At 39.0% G+C, this 20,504-nt stretch overlaps 1 protein-coding gene across 4 annotated transcripts; it reads left to right on the top strand.

Moving 5' to 3' along the window:
- The first annotated feature begins 64 nt into the window (after positions 1–64).
- Positions 65–19,599, top strand: LOC133517442 (sensory neuron membrane protein 2-like). Of its 4 annotated transcripts, none has more exons than XM_061850767.1 (11): positions 65–182; positions 1,208–1,348; positions 6,028–6,185; positions 7,559–7,703; positions 8,429–8,594; positions 11,351–11,442; positions 12,267–12,484; positions 13,953–14,078; positions 15,290–15,476; positions 17,419–17,544; positions 19,362–19,599. In XM_061850767.1, exons 2-11 carry the CDS (start codon positions 1,235–1,237, stop codon positions 19,584–19,586), a joined length of 1,557 nt encoding a protein of 518 aa, XP_061706751.1. In that variant the 5' UTR covers positions 65–182; positions 1,208–1,234; the 3' UTR covers positions 19,587–19,599. The 4 variants fall into 4 exon arrangements, with proteins under 4 accessions (XP_061706751.1, XP_061706753.1, XP_061706750.1 ...); XM_061850766.1 differs by lacking the exon at positions 65–182 and adding an exon at positions 231–389; XM_061850769.1 differs by lacking the exons at positions 65–182; positions 17,419–17,544; positions 19,362–19,599 and adding exons at positions 230–389; positions 16,236–16,674.
- Positions 19,600–20,504: the final 905 nt, after the last annotated feature.

The raw sequence follows: 20,504 nt of genomic DNA, 5'->3' as shown, positions 1-20,504 counted from the left end.
TAGCAAGACAAAACAAGAGGAAATGCTAAGTCCAAGCTGTAATCAAACTGTAATAGTTTCCGATCAGTAAGACGGCAGTCAAAGCCTGACCGCGTCGTGGAATACAAGTTGAAACAAATTGAAAATTCGTACAAAAAAATTGTTGAATAAAACAACGGGCAGTACATGTTTTAAATAAAATTGTAGGTTTTGGATTTCAAGTGCATAAAAGATTATTTCCCGTTAGCTATCGTGAAATAAATTTTAAGATCCGAACAATTTTTTTTTAATCAAAAACTCTACCGATTAGTACGGCATGTTTTAAATAAAACTGGCACTTTTTGGATTTAAAGTGCATTAAGATTACGTTTATTAAGTCGAGTTCAATATAAATGGAAAGTAATGTGAATGTAAGTGTTCATTTCTCCGTAATCTTTTTTTTGTACAGTTTATATACTTAAATCTTTAAATAGATGTTAATTATTGGTGTAATTTTTTTATCTGCGATCGATGCTATTAAGCTAAGGATAAGTTTAAAAGCGGAAAAAATACTGCCTCGGGTAAGACTTCAAAGCTGTATCCAGAGGCCGTGAGTTCAAGTCTCATCTAAGGCAATAATTTTTCCACTCTAACATTTATTCTAAGCTTAATTATTGATATTTCAATGAAAACAACCATCGTAAAACTTTTAAGTTTTATACCTACGTCAAATGCTAACATAATCAGAATCAGAATCATTTATTTGCTTTCACGAATAAATACATGCAAATACAATTATATAATATACTCTAATATACTTACATGCTAAAATTGAATATCATGATTGATCTGTCATATTTGTTTAATAAGCGCTGGTGGCCTAGCGGTAAGAGCGTGCGACTTGCAATCCGGAGGTCGCGGGTTCAAATCAAACCCCGGCTCGAACCAATGAGTTTTTCGGAACTTGTGTACGAAATATCATTTGATATTTACCAGACACTTTTCCGTGAAGGAAAACATCGTCAGGAAGCCGGACTAATCCCAATAAGGCCTAGTTTACCCTCTGGGTTGGAAGGTCAGATGGCAGTCGAATTTGTAAAAACTAGTGCCTACGCCAATTCTCGGGATTAGTTGCCAAGCGGACCCCAGGCCCCCATGAGCCGTGACAAAATGCCGGGACAACGCGAAGATCTGTCATATTTGTTTACATTATTTGCCATTTCTAATTGAACTTCACTTTTGCTTTTAGTAAAGTGGTCGAATAGTAAATTATAAAATGATTGGAAAAAAATCGCGATTATTTTTTTTTATTTCGCTGTGTGGGCTGATGTTGGCAATTTTATTTGCGACGTGGGGCATACCAAATATAGTGAGGAGCCAAATACAGAAGGTAATTAGAATAATATTATAAATTCTTACTATACGGGGTGCTTTTTCAACCCCTAGCTAGATTTTTTGGGGTGAGTATCAGTCATAGGAGAAGTACTGGTACAAAATTGTTTGGAACATCAAAAAGATGTATTTTTGTGCTTCATCCATTTCGAAAAGGCATTCGACACTGTAAATCTTCAGCTACTTATGGAAGTAATCTATCAAACAGACATTGACGGAAAAGACGCTAGAATTCTTAAAAATTTGTACTGGAATCAGACTGCTTCCATCAAAGTCGGAAATATAGCCACCGAAGACTTAGAAATACTTAAAGGAGTCCGTCAAGGATGTGTTTTATCCCCAAGTCTTTTCAACTTATATTCTGAAAGTATCTTCTCAGAAGCCTTTGATGGGGTCGATATAGGAATTAAATGTAATACGAAATATATTAATAATTTAAGATATGCAGACGACACCGTCCTGCTAGCAAATAGTGCTGAAGAATTACAACATCTATTAAACCGTTTAAATTCGAAAATAAATCATTATAAGTGGAAAATTAACATTAGCAAAACTAAATTTATGGTAGTAAGCAAATCTAATACAACTCCACACGTTTTAAGAATAGATAATACACCAATAGAGAAGGTAGAAAAGTATAGGTATTTGGGCTGCTGGCTGAACGAGGACTGGGACATGGAGCAGGAAATACGTGTCAGGGTAGTGATTTCGCGAAACGCCTTTATAAAAATGCAGTCTATCTACACTAATAAGGATATCAACCTAAGACTTCGTTGGAGACTTGTAAAGTGCTATGTACTATCAGTGCTCTTCTACGGCTGCGAAACTTGGACTCTGAATAAAGCGATGGAAAAGAAAATAGACGCATTCGAAATGTGGCTATATAGGCGCATGCTAAAAATATCCTGTACCGATAGAGTTACGAATGTGGAAGTACTAAAAAGAATGGAGAAAAAGTTGGAGGTTTTGGTTACGGTGAAAAAAAGGAAAATATCTTATTTTGGACATATATACAGAAATGACAAATATAATATACTACAACTAATATTGGAAGGAAAAATTGATGGCAAGAGGGGAAGGGGAAGAAGGAGGTTCATCTGGCTTGACAATATTAAGAAATGGACGACCGTGAATAACGCAGCCATACTGGCAAGAATGGCCAAGAGCAGAAGAGAGATGGCAAAGGTGGTCGCCGACGTCCGTTAGGGCATGGCAAATAAAGAAAGAAGATAGCTTGGCAAGAGTCGCTTGTCAGTAAAGCATAGGTAAAGAGAAACATAGGTCTACTTTATTATTATAGTGCCAGTTAAGACAATATGCATGCATTATCTTATCGTTATCGTATGTGTATTGCCCAAACTGCATGTCATTAGGGTAAGCGCTATGCTAGGATTATTTTAAATATGTAGTTGACGATAATTCTTCTGTCATTATGTACCTATCCGAGCGATGGCCAAGTCATTATATGTATATAAAAAAAGACGTGTGGCACTCGGGGACTGCCGCGGTAAAGCTATTGCATAGCATTTTGTATCAACTTATGCAATTATAATTATTTATTTATTTTATTTATGCAGTATTTCTTTTTCTTTGATATTAATACCACCATAACCAACCACCAGTGAACCAGTATAACGATATGATCTCAGTTGATAGGGATCTCGAGGTTTCACTTCTGATGGTTTTTCGGAAAAGACAAGTACGCTTGACAAGAGATAATGTAAACACTGGTAATTCGTAGTTACTCCTGGTATTTATATATTCCAATCGTTCACCGAGCGCACGACTCAAGATAACCAATATAAAAGTGTGAACCTTGTTTATTCATAGTTACGATACGTATACGGATTCACTTATATTGGACAAGTTGTAAGTCATGGGAATAAGCGCCTTCGCCTGTTTTAGAGTGAGGGAACTAGCACGAAAAACTGACTTATAAACTCGACGCCAAAGCGGCAAACGCTTTCTAATTCAAAAGTTATAATGTGTTGACGGACTTGCCTTGTAGACGGTCTTGCCCACAGTGACCTTATATTAAAATAAAAACCGGTTACATTCTATAGTTTCAAGGAATAGGAGCACATGATTTAAAAAGTTGCATTATTTATAAAAAAAAATTGCTGACTCGGGCATGCATGCACTGCATGAAGCGGGCATGCCTACTTGACACTCGGATAAACGTGTTTCTCACATGGGTAATGCATTATTTAGCTGTCGCGCTCACTCAATAACAAGGAAATTTTTAATTTTATTTAGAAAAAATATGTTTTCAAATGTTATAATAGTACTTACGAATGAAAAGTGATACCGTGAGCTTTGTTTTTGTGCTTGGAGCTATTGAAGCACTGGAAAAAGGCGCAACACGGCATTCTTTGGCAATATTTTATCGAATTTGATGACAATGTTGACACTTCAGCGTCACCCATACGACTAATTCAATATAGGTCCCGGAACCTATATTTTGTGGCTCACGATCGACCGCCTGGTACCTCATCTACCCCTATTACGTACATCAATGATACATACAGATTACTATAAACAGCTGCTTATGTATTTGTCCGATTTCGGAGCAGCTCGTCTCGATTCGTGCGAGTTTCGTAGAGTAGTACCATAGAAATAGGATAGTATAGAACGACTGTCAAACTTCAAAAGTGTGACCAAAAATGAAATGCAAGTGTGTGCGTAAATTGTCTATGTGCGAACAAAAATAGTGATGTCATGTTACAACATATTAATAATCTATCGATGTTTAACTGCTTTATCGACTACTTTTTCAAATGTGTTTGTTTTTATAAAAAATGTAATAGGTATGAGTATTATTACTACTATTAGACCTTATTAGCGCCTTTAGTACCTTTAATTTTCTTTTACAGCGGACGCATAGTAAATAACAATACTGATAGTGATAACCGAGGCTACAGTTACAGTCGTTTCAGTCAGCATCAAAATGGTCAAATATATAGGTACACATGTGTCACAATGGTCAAATATATATTGTTACTTATTTTACAGTACATATGGAGCTACTTTACCGCACTAGTGCGATAATTAGCACATTACGTAACTATATCGAACATTTTAAGGGCCATATGTATTGTAATACATTTGCGAATAGTTAATTCGAAACTCGTGTCGACTTAAAATCGTATCGCCACTCATTGCGATTTTTTATTTTTCTCACCTGGTTTGGTGTTCTGGGACGTTTACTTACTTACTACTTACTCCGTTGGCTCAGCGACCCAAAATGAGACTTGGCCTTGACACAAGACGGCGCCACTTTTCTCGGTCCTGTGCGACCTCTCGCCAATTGTCGACTCGAAGCTCGCGCAGATCCGCCTCCACCATGTCGCTCCAGCGATACCTAGGGCGTCCGATAGGACGTCCTGCTAGGCGACCCAGGTACGCTCTTTTTACGTTTTTTCGTTTTTACTTGACTAAATTACTAACGTAGTCCGATCAAGCATTATGGAACCCGGCGCTGTCGGTAAAGCAGGTGACTCGCGTTGATAAAGCAGGTTTCTGTCGTATGCGGGTGTGAGTGGTGTAACATGTGCAATGTCGTTAACACAAACACATGCTAAGTGTTAACAGTAGGCGCAAATAGTTGACTTACCAAAGAAAATTTGAAATTCGCGCCTTTTCCGCCTGACAAGTTGGGTTGGGTGTGTATACGCTGTCTTGTGTTTCCTTGTGTTAGCGGCAAAGCCGTGGAAAAGTGGTTAAAATGTAAGTAATGTGTTGGAAAGTGAAGTTTAAATTTATCGCTGAACATGTGCATCTTCAAAAAAGGTATTATAACAATCGTTATTATTTTACGTCGGTTATAAAGGTTAATATCTTAATGATGTCTTGTGAACAACTAATTCCATACCTACTAATATACCGACAAGTTATCGATACAGTCATATGAACATTTTGTCAAGCCCTAGCGTAAAGTAACAGTTTAGGTTTTTACACAAAATATTCTAAATTATTGACTAATATCATGAAATATTAACACACAATTGAAGAAAAACTTATAATGAACTGTATAAATTGGCTTTTTACACTTTTTATGCTGTTAATTTGATATAATATCGTTACGAAAATTTCGCTACGATTATCATAATTACCTGTGAAATGAGTATTTCCCTGGGTTTTTTGGCCCTGAAACACAACAATCCGGCACACAACATGACACCATCTTCACTAAATTACTTACTTAATATTTATTTTTGATTTTGATTCTCGTATATTTTTAACGTTAAAAAATACGGCAATATGATTTTGGCCGCCTCGGCCGCCTTCGAATTCAAAAAATGGTTACGTTTTCTCATATGTAGTCTGCCTCTTTCACACTCGTGGCTTGTTCATATACGTGATGGCTTCCCTTTCGCACACTTCATCTGTCTGTCAAGCGAAGCGTATGACAAGTCTCTGAGTAGTACAATACGTCTAATCGCACGCACACAACGCCGTGTCGAAGACTGCCGAACTGAAACGACGTTAGACGAAGTGGGGAGCGTGAGGTTTTTTCGTTACGGAATTTCTGGATTCGGTCCCCGCGCTCAAGGCCCGCGATAGAAGCTATGCAATAGCTTAAAATAAAGACATTGAATATACCTATTGGGAGCTATTTCGCTAGTTGAAACGTAGAAATCAACATATGTGCAATTTTATTCTAGCATATTGTTTCAGAACGTGCAGATCGACCCGTCCTCGCAAATGTTTGATAAGTGGCGGAAGCTGCCGATGCCACTCACTTTCAAGGTCTACGTGTTCAACGTGACCAACGCCGAGGATATCAGCGGCGGTGCCAAGCCCAGGCTTGAAGAGATCGGGCCCTACGTCTATAAGTAAGAGCATGCTGGTGGTGATAAATTTCGAGTGCCTATATTCAGTTGCAAAAATGTAACGAGTTGTTAGTTTATAATCAAACGTAGTAATTAGCGTTAAGGTAGTTTTTTAAGCACCGCTGTGCTCCTGTCCCGTGCCCGCGCCACCAGTGTTGAGTCACCAATCCTACGTTTACCGACTTCATAATTGTAATACCTACATAAAAATTGGCCATGCCGGGACGGTAGGACAGTGCAAAATTATGTAGGTACCTTTTTATAAGTATAACGAGCGAGCTCATCGCCAACAAACTGTCTCGCAGTTTGGCGAATATTTTGTTTTGTGGTACACATATTTTATATTTTAATGTTATAATAAAAAAATAAAATAAAAAATAAGTTGACTCTTGACTTGAGCAACTCCAAGAAGTGATAGCGCTGAGCACGAAACACTTCAAGCGCGTTGGTTGATTGGTAAAACGCGGGACTTTCAAACCGAAGCGTTCATACGTTTCACCTCTCAAAATATGTCTAGACATAACATTGTTCTTCTATACGATAAGTATATCAGTTATGTTTCATGAGAATATTTTTTTCATTTTTCATGCTCTGGAAGTGGGTCGTTGTTCTTTCAAAATGTGTGCAGAAAATGTTACGTTTCTGCTCTAGAGTTTCTAAGTCATCGCAGTTGTCTTTGGTTCATCATCTCAGCCATAAGACGTCCACTGCTGAACATAGGCCTCCCCCTTGGCCCTCCACATGTACCGGTTGGAAGCGACCCACATCCAGCGTCTTCCGGCGACCTTAACAAGGTCGTCTGTCCATGAGCTATGGAGAGGGCTATGCTCGGAGTTTCTCTACGTGATCGAATCAAAAATGAGGAGATCCGTAGACGAACTAAAGTCACCGACATAGCCCACCGGATTAGCAAGCTGAAGTGGCAATGGGCAGGCCACATTGCACGCAGAGAAGATGGCCGATGGGGTCGTAAAGTGCTCGAGTGGAGACCACGGACTAGCAAGCGCAGCGTAGGACGACCACCCACTTTCTAAGTTCGTTTTTTTTTCTTTTCTTACGATAGGCAATTAAAATTTTGGTTTTCAATAAATTTGTTGTACAATTTCCATTCTGATAATTTACTCCCCATTGCATAAATAATGATATTTTTACCTAAATTGTTAATTGAAATTATCCTCAAGAAATGCTATTGAAGTTTGGTAAATGCACATATAGTTTATTTTCCTCGTGTTCGAAATGAAAAATCGAGTGTTTAACTCGGGTGAAAGGCACCATTTCAGTCTCGGACTATAGGCACTCTCACTGCGTTCGAGCGCAAAACTACCTTGACAGAAACGAGTGCCTTTCATCCCTTGATTAACCATCTACTATTACAGGCAATACAGAGAGAGGACAATTCTCGGCTACGGTGAGAACGACACGGTGGAGTACATGCTGAAGAAGACGTTCGTCTTCGACCAGAAGGAGACGGGCTCCTTGTCGGAGGACGACGAAGTAACTGTCATCAACTTCACTTACATGGTAAGAGCTCGAAACCAACTTATTTTAAGTTGTAATTTTCCCTCTAATATGGTCTCACTGCTAAGGTGAAAAATTTGAGTGCTACACGAGAAAAAGGTTTGCATCTAGTGCTTTTGATTCCCTTGCTACGCTCAAAATTCTAATTCTCCAGACTAGAAAATAAGCACTCGAAGAAATATCGAACTTTGCTCTCTTTTTGTATAAATGTTATAACTTATTGCCCGCGACAACTAACTCAAACTCAAACTATGCTATATTGTTAAACTGATTACATACGAGCAAATACGAGTACGAGTATATTAGAATATATTTTTTTCTATGTATCACAGATACGAGAGATTTTTGAATAGTTGCATTTCTTAAATCCACATTTTTGTACTTTTAAATAGGTTTCTTTATATATATTTTTTGTCTTGTTTTTCTTTTTGTTTTTATTGTGTTATTTTGCGTATGCTTTTTAATGATAGTCCATTCAGCAATGTCCCGCTTCTCGATTTGTGACGACCAGTAGGTGCCGTAGATCGTTAACGCTCCGAAGCGTAGCTTAGTTATCTCTCTCTATAACTCTTCCATATTAGTGCGACAGAGACAGTTGCCTTTTGTTCGCTACTGAGCGTTAACGATTGGCGTCTTGTCTACGCACCCAGTTGAGTGTTCGCTTGCATGCATTGTACCCTACCGAGGCCATGCATTATCCCATCGGGCTTAACCCTGGTATGTTTCAGGCGGCTCTGCTTGAAGTCCAAGAGTTGATGCCGAGTCTGGTGGGGATGATCAACGGGGCGCTAGAGGAGATGTTCAGCAACCTGACGGACCCGTTCCTGCGGGTCAAGGTCAAAGACCTCTTCTTCGATGGAATCCACCTTAACTGTATGGGAAACTCAGCCTTAGGTGAGCATGCTGCTGTAAGCTTAGAGTATATTAAAAAGTTCCCCATTAACGGAGCGTTGTTGTACATGTTTTTAGATGCTGGCCCCTTTCTGTTGAAATTTATACTAAATGTCCCTTTTACTCACTGGCGTATGTTACCACACATATATTATGTTTCTTGCGCGAAAACATGACATTAAATGAAATAGATACTAAATTGATATAAAAATGCCATTTACTTTTTTTTAATTGACATCATAGAGGTTTATTTAAGTAGAAATAATTCATTTACTATATTTGGTTGGCCTTCTACGTGTAATAGGTATTTTGTGAGATCGATACACTTACTACCTCTCTCTCTCTCTCTCTCTCTCTTCTTCCTCGCGTTGTCCCAGCATTTTGCCACGGCTCATGGGAGCCTGGGGTCCGCTTGACAATGAATCCCCAGAATTGGCACTACCAAAAGGTTATGGCGCCAAAACGCTCGAAACGATGCTGCTATACCTTTGGGCTTTGATCTATTAGGTGACGCCACTTTTTGATATTTAACAAATTTAACTCATATCAGTAAAATAATAAGGATCAAAGTCTAATCACATTCTAAAAGTTTTATTTATGTGTCGAAACATGGCAGTAAATTTACTTGGTAAGTGTATCGATAAGTGCATGCTGGTGGCCTAGCGGTAAGAGCGTGCGACTTTCAATCACCTATTCGGAAAAGGGCTCTTAATTCTCTGCTAGGAGGGATCAAAGTGACATGTTCCTGCACAATTTTTTGTACGCAAGTGTTTCGCAAGTGCACATTTTTTTACTTATTTACATACTATTTTTTTAGCATAAATAATATTCGATATATAATTATTTTCTCATAGGTGATGTGAAAAACAGTATGTGTCACACGGTGGCAAAATTATTTCACTTAAATCCCTCGCTACGCTCAGAATTCAATGTACGCCTGCGTCGTAAATATACTATTTTACTCCCTTGTGACACAATTTACTATTTACACGTTAGTCGCCTGGCTATTATCAAATTACAGACAAGTTAGACCGCGGGCCAGGAGCATATTTCGTCAGTCATGACCACCCGGCTGATACTTTTTCAGATGATAGTTCAGATGCTATTTTAAATTTAAAAAAACCGCGGTATCGTTGTATCGCGGTGGAACTGTTATGACAATTGATCATTAGGGCAATAGCCATTAGGTCAAAACAGTTAGAGCATGTTATTCTATGCTAAACATTGTTAGGGATTTAGAAGAATATGGTAAAAAACATTAGGGATCTTGATAGTTATGGTACAAATGCATAGGACAAATGAAATTGAAATTTAAATGTATTTATTTGCCAGAATATGGTACATTGATTTGATCTTAAATTAGAATTATTGCAAGTGCTTTCATATTCTACCGTGAAGGCGGTGTATAAATATTTTTACTTATATATAGTTCTTACATCTATATCTTTGGTTTACACAATATACGAAAACAAAACTAGGAACAATCAAACAAATAAACTATAAAACTAATTACTATGGTCCAGAAACTCGTTTACACTATATAAACAATGTCTGAGTAGGTAATAATCTAAATATTTTTTTAAATAATGTTGTTGGTTTGTTTTTTATATCACCAGGTAACTTATTATAAACTTTTATTGCCATAAAGTAAACATTTTTTTTATAGTACTAAGTTGGATTTAGGCAAAGTTAACTTCTGTTTCCATCTAGAATTTGAACCATAGGTCTCCTCTCGGGTTTTAAAGAAATGAGGGTTCTGTATTACAAATAGACAACACTCCTTAATATATATACATGATAATAGTAATATGCTTAATTTGCTAAACAATGGCTTACATGACTCTTGGGATCCAACCTGACTCAATATACGGAGTAGTTACCCCAAAGAATTATACCGTATCTCAATGAGTCTTAGGCTAACCATTACATTATGGAAAATAATCGTTATGACAATTGATCGTTAGGGCATGAGTCCATTAGGACAAACCAATTAGGGCAAGTGACTTTAGGACTTGACAGGGATTCAGAATTACACCCGCCCGTGTAATGGGACGTACCTAGGTAGAGGCAGTGCTCGCTAGGGGTATAAGAGAACTATTAAGAGTTGATGGAATCTAAAATGAACTTGACTAATAGGTGAAAGCGATGGACTCAACTCAATACTGGGCTATGTGATAAAAAACCGGACGCCTGCCTAATAAAATGATATTTGGCAGTTCTCAACTGTGTATTTCTCCAGAAACTTCCTGCCTCGCACAGCTAAACTGTGGAATGAACTGTCTGCGGCAACGCACTTACTGCCCCTCGGCTTTCGTCGGCTCATTTGCGTCCGATATCGTAAAAAAAACCGGCCAAGTGCGAGTCAGATTCGCACAGGAAGGGTTCCTTACCATTATCTATAAAAACGATCACCCATCCAAGTACTGACCCCGCCCGACGTTGCTTAACTTCGGTGATTGGATGAGAACCTCGAGATTGGAAAGAAATATTTATTTTAATTTGTTTTTAGTATTTGTTGTGTTGTGTAGCGGCAACAGAAATACACAATCTGTAGAAATTTCAACTGGCTAACTATCACGGTTCATGAGATACAGCCTGGTGACAGACGGACGGACGGACAGCGGAGTCTTAGTAATAGGGTCCCGTTTGACCCTTTGGGTACGGATCCCTAAAAACGACGCTGACAGTTTTATTTCTATCGAGGACTACATAATGACATGTATGTCTGCTCCTTTTACAATTTTTCCCGTTTGTTTCAGGTCTAGTATGCGGAAAAATTAAATCTGATAAACCTACCACAATGCGTCGCTCTGAAGACGGAAACGGTTTTTACTTCTCCATGTTTAGTCATGTAAGGAAAAAGTCAATTTTATAAATTAATTAAATAACCCCCTTATTCATAAACGTCTACTAAAGTTAACAAGCTGCTAATAATCGTTTGTCCCTTTCCATCATACCAATACGTCACAGAAACGTCGTAGACGTTTATTATGAATAAGGGGGCAAATGAATAAAGCTTGTCTGTTAGCTAACACGGATGGTATTGGATAAAGGTCCTCGTTATAGAGTGGAGTATATGGATCGTGTCATTCACGAAGACGCGTGCCTTGACTTGTATTGTCATGTTAATTAAAACAAGAGATATTACTTTGCTAATCCGCGAGAAAATAACGTGCTAGTCAATGAATGCTAACTCGTTATACTTACTTGTGTATTTTTACATGCTATTAATGTTCCCACCCATGAACTATAATATCATTCATACATTATAAGTTAAAACATCGACCTTAAATATTTTAGTATGATATCACTATCAGCCCGATTTGAACTTTAAGATATTTACATCCAATGGCTCTTCTACACGATGGCCCACCCAGCGCAGGCCAGTCCAAGAGACGCATTTACGCGTTAGAGGGAGTAAGTTATATTGCTATCTCATTCCACCGCATAGCTGCGTCCCTTAGACTGGCTTACGCTGGGTCATCATGTAGAGGAGCCCAAATATTAGGTCTAGATACAATATGCATCGCTTATGTCATGTCGATCCATACCGTATCTAGACTTAATATTTGACGCATCTTAAAGTTCGAACCGGGCGGTATGGGTATGAACTTGTGGTGGTAATTAATGGCGTCAGACACCTACCTAGGTATCAATTTCATTTTCTTTCTTCAGATGAATCTAACAGAATCCGGCCCATACCAGATGGTACGCGGTACAAAAGACATCCAGGAGCTTGGGCACATCGTTTCTTACAAAGGAAAGAAAGATATGAAGAGCTGGCGGGATCCGTACTGTAACCAGCTGAACGGGTCTGACGCCTCCGTCTTTCCACCGGTTGGGGGGGACTCGCCTCCTAAACGGCTGTACTCCTTTGAGCCCGAAGTATGCAGGTAAGTTAGAGCGAGTACAGTAGTTGTACAAGATTAAATCCTGTATCGTTACAACAAGGTACATAATTGATTGTGGCTCTAGAAAACATCGCGATAGCACAAAATAAAAAATAAACAGAACGTCCGTTCTCGCCGTTCTTGAAAATACATACCTAAACTTGCCCGACTCACTAGGGTTGCTTCTGTATTCATTTCGAATTTTAAAAAGGAGTAGGTTAGGTATATAAGTTTATAGACATACATACATCGATTCGTTTATACATACATCTTATCATGTTTACATTCCTTAGAGACTGCATTTTGACGTACATGACAGTAGGTACCTACGTAGCGGCGGGGACGTCAAGTGAGCAACGCGCGCACAGCCCTACTAAGCTCTGCCCGAGAGTGCCCGAGAACGCCTGTAAATGTAACGTCTGTGTGCGTAAATGTCACGTCTGTGTGCGTGCGGCGAAAATGGCACTTTGTTTGTACTGAGCGGACTCTGCTCCGGCGCGCGCCGCCGCTATTTACTTTGTGACGATAGCTCTAGTTACTGTTTGTTCTGCAATAGTTATTTACGATAGATACAAGTGCAGAAAATAGGAAATTCGCAACGAGTGGTGATAAATTAAAACACGACCGAAGGGAGTGTTTTAATCGACACGAGTTGCGAATTATCTATTCGCACGTGTATCGTACAACGTTTTACAGTTTACAGTACATTAGACATATGCACGGAAAGTGCTCATTCCCGCACGCGTGCGGAATAGTAGCACCATATTATGTACTGTAATAATACATTAATTGTATATGAGAAGTTTGGAAAATTCTTGAATTGGATCCGATATACAAAAAAAATGTAGAAACTATTAAGAAAAAAATGTAGAAATTATTTTAGGCCGGACGGAAGCCAGTATACAGGGTGGGAACGTGTAACCCGACAGATTATAACCACGCATTCCTAAGGTCATAAGGACCAAAAAATGTTACCTATATGACTTTTGGTCAAAATCGTCAAATAAATGTTTTACATCTTGGCGAAAAATAAATTACAACAAATAAGTCAAGTATTTTTTTACATTAGCAGATAAATTTTACGAGTTTCCTTTATTAATTTGATGTCTGTCAGTAGGTAAGACTTAAGCAAGTTACAGTGGCAGCGTCGCAGCCAAAATGCGTTTTTCACCGAGCTATCACACAAATAAATTTTCACAAGAATTGACATTATCTGAATAAGGGGGTAATAATTACAAATGCCATTCTAAACACTTACCCCATTATTCATAAACGTGTACTAAAGTTACGATGCCGCTAATCACCGTTTGTCAGCAGCATCGTAACTTTAGTACACGTTTATGAATAAGCGGGTAAATGGGTGCATCAACTTTTTGTGTTGTTATTTCGTCCCATTGTCCAAATCACAATAGCGGCATAGTTTGTTAGGAGTAAATGTTAATCCTATAATAATTAACAATTCCTTTTCTAGATCTCTGTATGTCAATCTAGTCGGCCCAGCCACCATTTTCAACATGAAGGCGAACTACTACGAAATCGAAGAAGAAGCACTCGCAGCTAAAACTGCGAACCCGAATAACAAATGCTTCTGTCGAAAGTATGTATTTTTGATTGTGTTATGAAAATATAAGTACCTATAGTTCGTGTCATCCACGATGAGCCGCAGATTTGTCAAATCTAACCTTTAATAATATGACATTACGAGTCAAGCACGCGTCTTTGTGAACGACACGATCCCTACATATCACTGATCAGTATTATGACATAGACAAATTTATTTGTAAGTGCAGCATGAAATATTTGGGAAGTATAAAATTAGGTGGTGGTGTGATGTGATATTAAAATACTACACTACGAGCCGCGCCACTTATTTGCATTCTACACTATGTTCTACTACGAAACATTTCTATTCCTACAAATACCTAACAAGCTAATTTACGACTATCTGCAGGTCGTATATGGGACGATCTACTTTTTTTTGCTATTCTGTCGCAATGGTGAGGTGAGGTGACAATAGTAAATATTTAGCTTGTCAGAAGACATGTTATACTACGTTCTATTAATTATGCTAAGGGTCTGTTTCACAATGTCCAAGTAAAGTCCTTGACACGCTACTTGCCACATATCTGACGAATAAAGTCATCGTTGGCGTTTCACATACAATCTTCAAATAAGATTAACCGGTAGATAAAGCGCTAAGTTTAGGAAGTTTCTGATCTGGCAGTTAATTTATTCATTCCAATACTTTGCACAGGCTTTATGAAACAGACCCTAAGTAGATGATCCACTATGGAAAGGGTTTTTAAGTTTTAACTGCCATAGAAATGTACTTATGTTTTGGTTATTTTAAGGGCCTGTTTCACAATGTCCAAGTATTAAATAAATAATAAATAAATAAATAAATATTTACTTGGACATTGTTTCACAATGTCCAAGTATTGGATAGCTAATGAACTAATAAATTAAACCCACATAAAACCTCCTGCAAAACTTAACAATTTATCAACTAGTTAAGTTTATTTGAAGATTGTGAAACGGCAACGATGACTTTATTCGTCAGATAAGTGGCAAGTAGCTTATTCAGGACTTTATTTGGACATTGTGAAACAGGCCCTAAATATCATAAAACCAGCATTTTAAAAGTGACTAAGGACACCGTAGCCATGGCAACCCGTGACAAGAAATTTCTTTTCCCACATATTTTATGCAAAGAGAGTAAAGTCCCTTACTAAAATAATGATTTCACTCGTTTAGTAAGGGGTCCAACTTTATTATCCCACAGTACAGTAGGCAAGTGTTCTGTAACAGGAACTGGAGCGCCAACCACGACGGCTGCCTACTGATGGGCGTGCTAAACCTAGAGCCTTGTCACGGCGTGCCGGCGCTGGCGACGTTACCACACTTCTACCTAGCCTCCGAAGAACTACTGGAGTATTTCGCCAGAGGCATCAGTCCAGATAAAGAGAAACACAACACTTACGTGTTCCTTGACCCGGTAAGGACCATTCCCTTTTCTTGGCAGTTTAATCCAGCAGGCGCCGTTGCCGCTCTGCTACCTAACTTCCGAGGAGCTGCTGGAGGAGGATCAGTTCAGATAAGGAGAAACAGAACACTTACGTTTACCTTTATCCGGTAACGATCATACCCTTTTCCTAGTACTTCGACCTATAGACGTTTACGAGTAGCCCAGCAAGCAACGTTGCCGCACTTCTACTCCGCTCCGAAGAGCTGGAGTATTTCAGCGGAGGCAGCAGCCCCAATAAGAATCATAAAACTAACGCGTAGATACCTCGACTTGGTGAGGACCATTCCCTTTTGGTACACATTTAGCCCAATAGGAGATGTTGTTGTACTTCTACGTCGCCTCCGAGGTGTTCCTAGAGTACTTCGGCGAGGCATGCGCAATACAAAACACAGGAAAAGCAATACAGAACATAATTTTCCCATATAGTCCCAGTATCCCTAAAACGGGATAGTATCCCGTTATGCCTGATCGTTCTACCCCAACGAACATTGTTTTGTACTAATACTAAGCATTTCTAAACTAAACCTGTGAAAATTATAAACAGTGCCTATTGTAAAAATTTGATCTTTCTTCACGGTTTTTAGCTTAAAAATATTGTATAAACATGCTTACTAACTTCATAACACATCGATATTTCACATAAAATATCGTAATATTATTCAAAATATTAAGTTTTTTCTTTTCACATAGAGCTGCCAAAATAAGCAGCGACTCGTTTTTTTTCCACAGATCGGCAAACCGTAACTGAATTTGCTGCCGCAGCTCAATGTCTTGCATAACTCACGTACATCATCACATTTTCCGTGCTGCCCCGAACTTCATCTTGCCCCTGTCTCCCACTACCTTTAAGGTTTTTCACTTTTTTTGACCGAGAAAATCATTAGCTTGCATTGTGTACCTGGGGGCTTATCTTGATTGAATTAACATGACATGAATTTGATCTAGATTTGTTATTGATATAACCTGTCACTGTCAAAAGTAATATTTCTTCAACCATGAAAGTCACTTTTTAATGAATATATGTGTGCTTCAAATCGTGTAACTTTAATTTGAACTACTTCTCAAGCATTCAAGTATTTTTATTGCACTAGTGTTGTTAAACAGAAGATAATGCTCAAACATGAACCCTGTAAGGGCATCGCAACAATTCTTATTTGCTAAACTTAAAAATTAAAACGAAAGCTAACACTAATATTGTTAGGTACCTTTATAGTATCTGTGTTAGTGTGTATATGTGTTTTATTTCAGTGTTTTGTCATCTAAATATTCTTAATGTGTGATTGAATTTAAAGAAAACTTACCTAATGTTGTAATGCAATGCAATTAATATGCTCAAATGGAGCTGTAGACCTAAGATGGTCGGTTCTTTATCATTTGTCACCATGCCTGTCACGTTCTAACAAGTATGTAAGTGCGAAAGTGACAGGCATAGTGCCAGGTGATAAAAATAGAACCATGCTACCACCGCTGATCTGATGAAGCAGTCAACAACACAAAGGCTCATTAGAAGAACCGTTCGCCAACAAACTGTCAAGCAGTTTGGCGAAAAATAAGTAAAATGAATAGTGCTGTGTATTTGTTATTGAGTAAATAAATTTAAAAAAAAGCTCTAAAGTATTTGATAGACATGTAAACAAGGAACATGTTTCCTCCCGCGGACGCTTCAGCTGTGGAATGAGCTCCCTGCCGAGGTTTACCCGAGGTTCTACAGTATGGGGTTCTTCAAAAAAGGAGTGTACAGGTATTTAAATTTTTTAAAGGGTCGGCAACACGCATGTAATATCTCTGGTGTTGCAGGCGTCCATAGGCTACGGCTGCTTACCATCAGGCGGGCCGTATGCTTGTTTGCCACGTGCAGTCAATATCAAAAGTATCAAAAAAGTATATTTTTAAAAGTAACTTGTATTTTCAGATAACCGGAATCGTGTTGAAAGGCGCCAGACGTCTCCAATTCAACATAGAACTTCGACAGATGAAGGGAATCCCGCAGCTGGAAAACGTGCGCACGGGCGTGTTCCCGTTGCTCTGGATCGACGAGGTAGCTCACGTCTATGGCTCCTCTATACGATGGGCCATCATACTAAAGTGGGCCAGCGTGTAGAGACTGTAGTGGTGTCGGATGGCTTATGATGGGACGGGATGGCGATATTGGAGGTTTTTAGTCCGCACATCAAAGGTAGTGTGGCCAGCCGATAGTGCGTATGCACCTCGTTCCATAGTGCGTGCTCTCAACAATCGCATGGCCATCTCGCTGATCCAGCGTTTGTCCATCGTGTAGAGGAGCCATTAGGTTACTTCGAAGATCCAAACTGGACTAAACAAAAACTAGAACAAACCTTACCCTATACCTACCTACTAGTGTTGTGAATTTAAGCATCGAGGCGTAAACTACAAGACTCGAGTCGCGACTTTTGAGTCTTGATATGAAGCCTCGAGCCTTAAATCCTCGTCCATATAAGCCTCAACTTGATAAGTTCGCGTTGCTGCTTACGAGCACAGAAACCTCGAGTCTTTAGGCCTCAAGCTTTAAAGCCTCCTAAGCTTTGAAGGTTTAAGTCTATAAGGTTAGTAGCATTTAAGTCTTAAAAGCATTTAACAAATTAGATTAATCTATGCCATATTTGATAGATAGGGTGCCCGTGAGGAACCCGAGAGATTTTAACAGCATAATCCTGAGGTCGTTAGAAGTAAAAAACCGGCCAAGGGCGAGTCGGACTCGCCCACTGAGGGTTCCGTACTTTTTAGTATTTGTTGTTATAGCGGCAACAGAAATACATTCATCTGTGAAAATTTCAGCTATTAAAATATTAAATTTAAATTTATTTCGGTTCATGAGATACAGCCTGGTGACGTAACGGACGGACGGACGGACAGCGGAGTCTTAGTAATAGAGTCCCGTTTTTACCCTTTATGTACGGAACCCTAAAAACTACCACACCGGACACCGTCAAATTAAGGGTTAAAAATAAATACACAATAATACTTTCTGCCTATAACGCTCGTTGTTTGAGCTGAAGGCGTTAACTTCGAGGTTCGGGGGCTTGAGCTTTCAATAGGCCCGAGTTTTTAAAGCTTGAGCTCTCTATGAAGCCCGAGTCTTAAAGACTTACTCTTAAGAGCTCATAAAAAGCTTGAGTCGTTATGATTCTGAACCGTTTCTGAGCTCAAACCTTTAACGCTTGAGTCTTCAAAGCTTGAACCTTCAAGGTTTGCAAGTCTTTAAGGTTTAAAAGTCTTCAAGACTAGTCTTTTAACAACACTACTACCTACGCAAAAAGTGGGGATTTTTTGTTTTTATACTATGATTTGGAGTGTCAGACGGTGCCCTTCAAATAGGAAACATGACATTTACGAAACAAAAATAAACTCTTTTAAAATATATGAAAAAAATCATATTGAAAGACTTTCAATGTAAACTATTTTGAACATGATCACTTGATGATCGGTCGTAACTGAGTTTATTAGTAGGTATTTACAAACTCCACTAGCAAAAGTATATCCCCTTTTACTTGTTTTTTCATAATTTCGAAAGTGAAGAATAGGTTTTCGAACCGTCGGTTTACTGCAAGTTTGGTAATCAATTCGTTTAGCTGGGGGCTGATTTTTGAATTTCGTCACTCGAAAATCTGTGGAAAACGTCGAATAGATATTTTAGAAATACGAGCAATACAAATTGGAAATCTAGTGGTATTAACCACTCGGTTTCAATTATATTAGTAGAATTTAAATGCCTAGTAGTGGAGATAAATTGCAGAAAATTACACGAAATCGAGCACTCTAAATTATTTTATTTTTTTATTCAAAAATCGGCCCCCAGGACATCTACTTTTCTAATTCCTTTGTTTATTTCGCCAGAGCGCAGAATTGCCGCCAGAAATCCAGCAGGAGCTGAAGCAATCCCACACCTTGCTCGGATACGTGGAGATGGCGCGCTGGATCCTGCTGTCCATAGCTATATTAGTGTTACTAGCCAGTGTGGTCAAACTGGGGAGAAGCGGCGCTCTCCCGATGTGGGGAGAACATACAAATTCTGTCAGTTTCGTACTGTCGGCTTCTGGTAATGGTAATAAATTGCAGTGATTTTGTGGTGGAATTTGATTTTCTTTTTCCAATCATCTTTGCTGCAGATCGATAGGCAGGCAGCAAAGATTCATTGACTGTACTGGAGTGTTAAGCGAGTTTCATACTTATTAATAATACGTTTTACCATACCTCCCATACAACTTATCATTTGCCGGTGCCGCCACGCAGTATTGTTTGGTGAACTGGTAATTCACGAATTCCAAGCATCTACTTCATTTCTGTAGTTGCCGCCGATACCTGATGGGTAAACTATTATAGCAGAGAAAATCGTACCAAAGATGCCTCTTTTTAAACAAACATTTTCATTGTAGAGGCAAATGGGATCAATTCAACCGTCTAAATTTTCCATGTAGATTAGTCTATGCACACACTTTAATAGGTGTGATTTTTCGATTACCTAACTATTCTTCTTTTTTACTTTAAACGGTAAAACCCGTTTGTCTGCGTACCTACGACATTATAGTATAAGTTAGCGCAAAAGCAACTTCACTACGGGCGAAGTATCGGGACGAGCGCGGGTTTCGGGGAGCACACAAGCGCCGCATTTTAGATTTTATTATTTAACGATGATGATGATGTAATCCTGTTATCCCTCATTAGGGATATAGGGCTCGCAGAAGAATTTTCCATTTGGCGCGATCCTGGGTGGCTACTTCCAGCTCCTTCTCAACTGATCGCCTCCATGTGGTACGAGGCCGCCCTGACCGTCTACTACCAGTCGATTACCAGCGGAGACACTGCTTGGACAAGTGGCTGTCCGGTCTACGGAGCGTGTGTCCGATCCATCGCCATTTCCTTACAAGGATTTTCTGGCCTATGGGTTTCTGATCAGTCATCTGCCATTACATCTGTCATCTGTCATTATTTAACGATGCGTCACCTTAAGTAAGGAAACTAGGGCTAAGATGGTCGGCA

The sequence above is a fragment of the Cydia pomonella genome, chromosome 4 (assembly GCF_033807575.1).
Source record: "Cydia pomonella isolate Wapato2018A chromosome 4, ilCydPomo1, whole genome shotgun sequence".
In the NCBI taxonomy this organism is placed as follows: Eukaryota; Metazoa; Arthropoda; class Insecta; order Lepidoptera; family Tortricidae; genus Cydia; species Cydia pomonella.
The sequence above is the reverse complement of the archived record's forward strand: the minus strand, read 5'-3'. Positions and strand labels throughout refer to the sequence as shown.

What these genes read in the sequence shown, in the direction of transcription:
- LOC133517442 (XM_061850767.1), top strand. Translation starts at nt 1,235, where the DNA reads ATGATTGGAAAAAAATCGCGATTATTTTTTTTTATTTCGCTGTGTGGG. An exon ending in TGAGGAGCCAAATACAGAAG is followed by an intron (nt 1,349 to 6,027) that starts GTAATTAGAATA and finishes ATATTGTTTCAG; the next exon opens with AACGTGCAGATCGACCCGTC. An exon ending in CGTTGCTCTGGATCGACGAG is followed by an intron (nt 17,545 to 19,361) that starts GTAGCTCACGTC and finishes TTATTTCGCCAG; the next exon opens with AGCGCAGAATTGCCGCCAGA.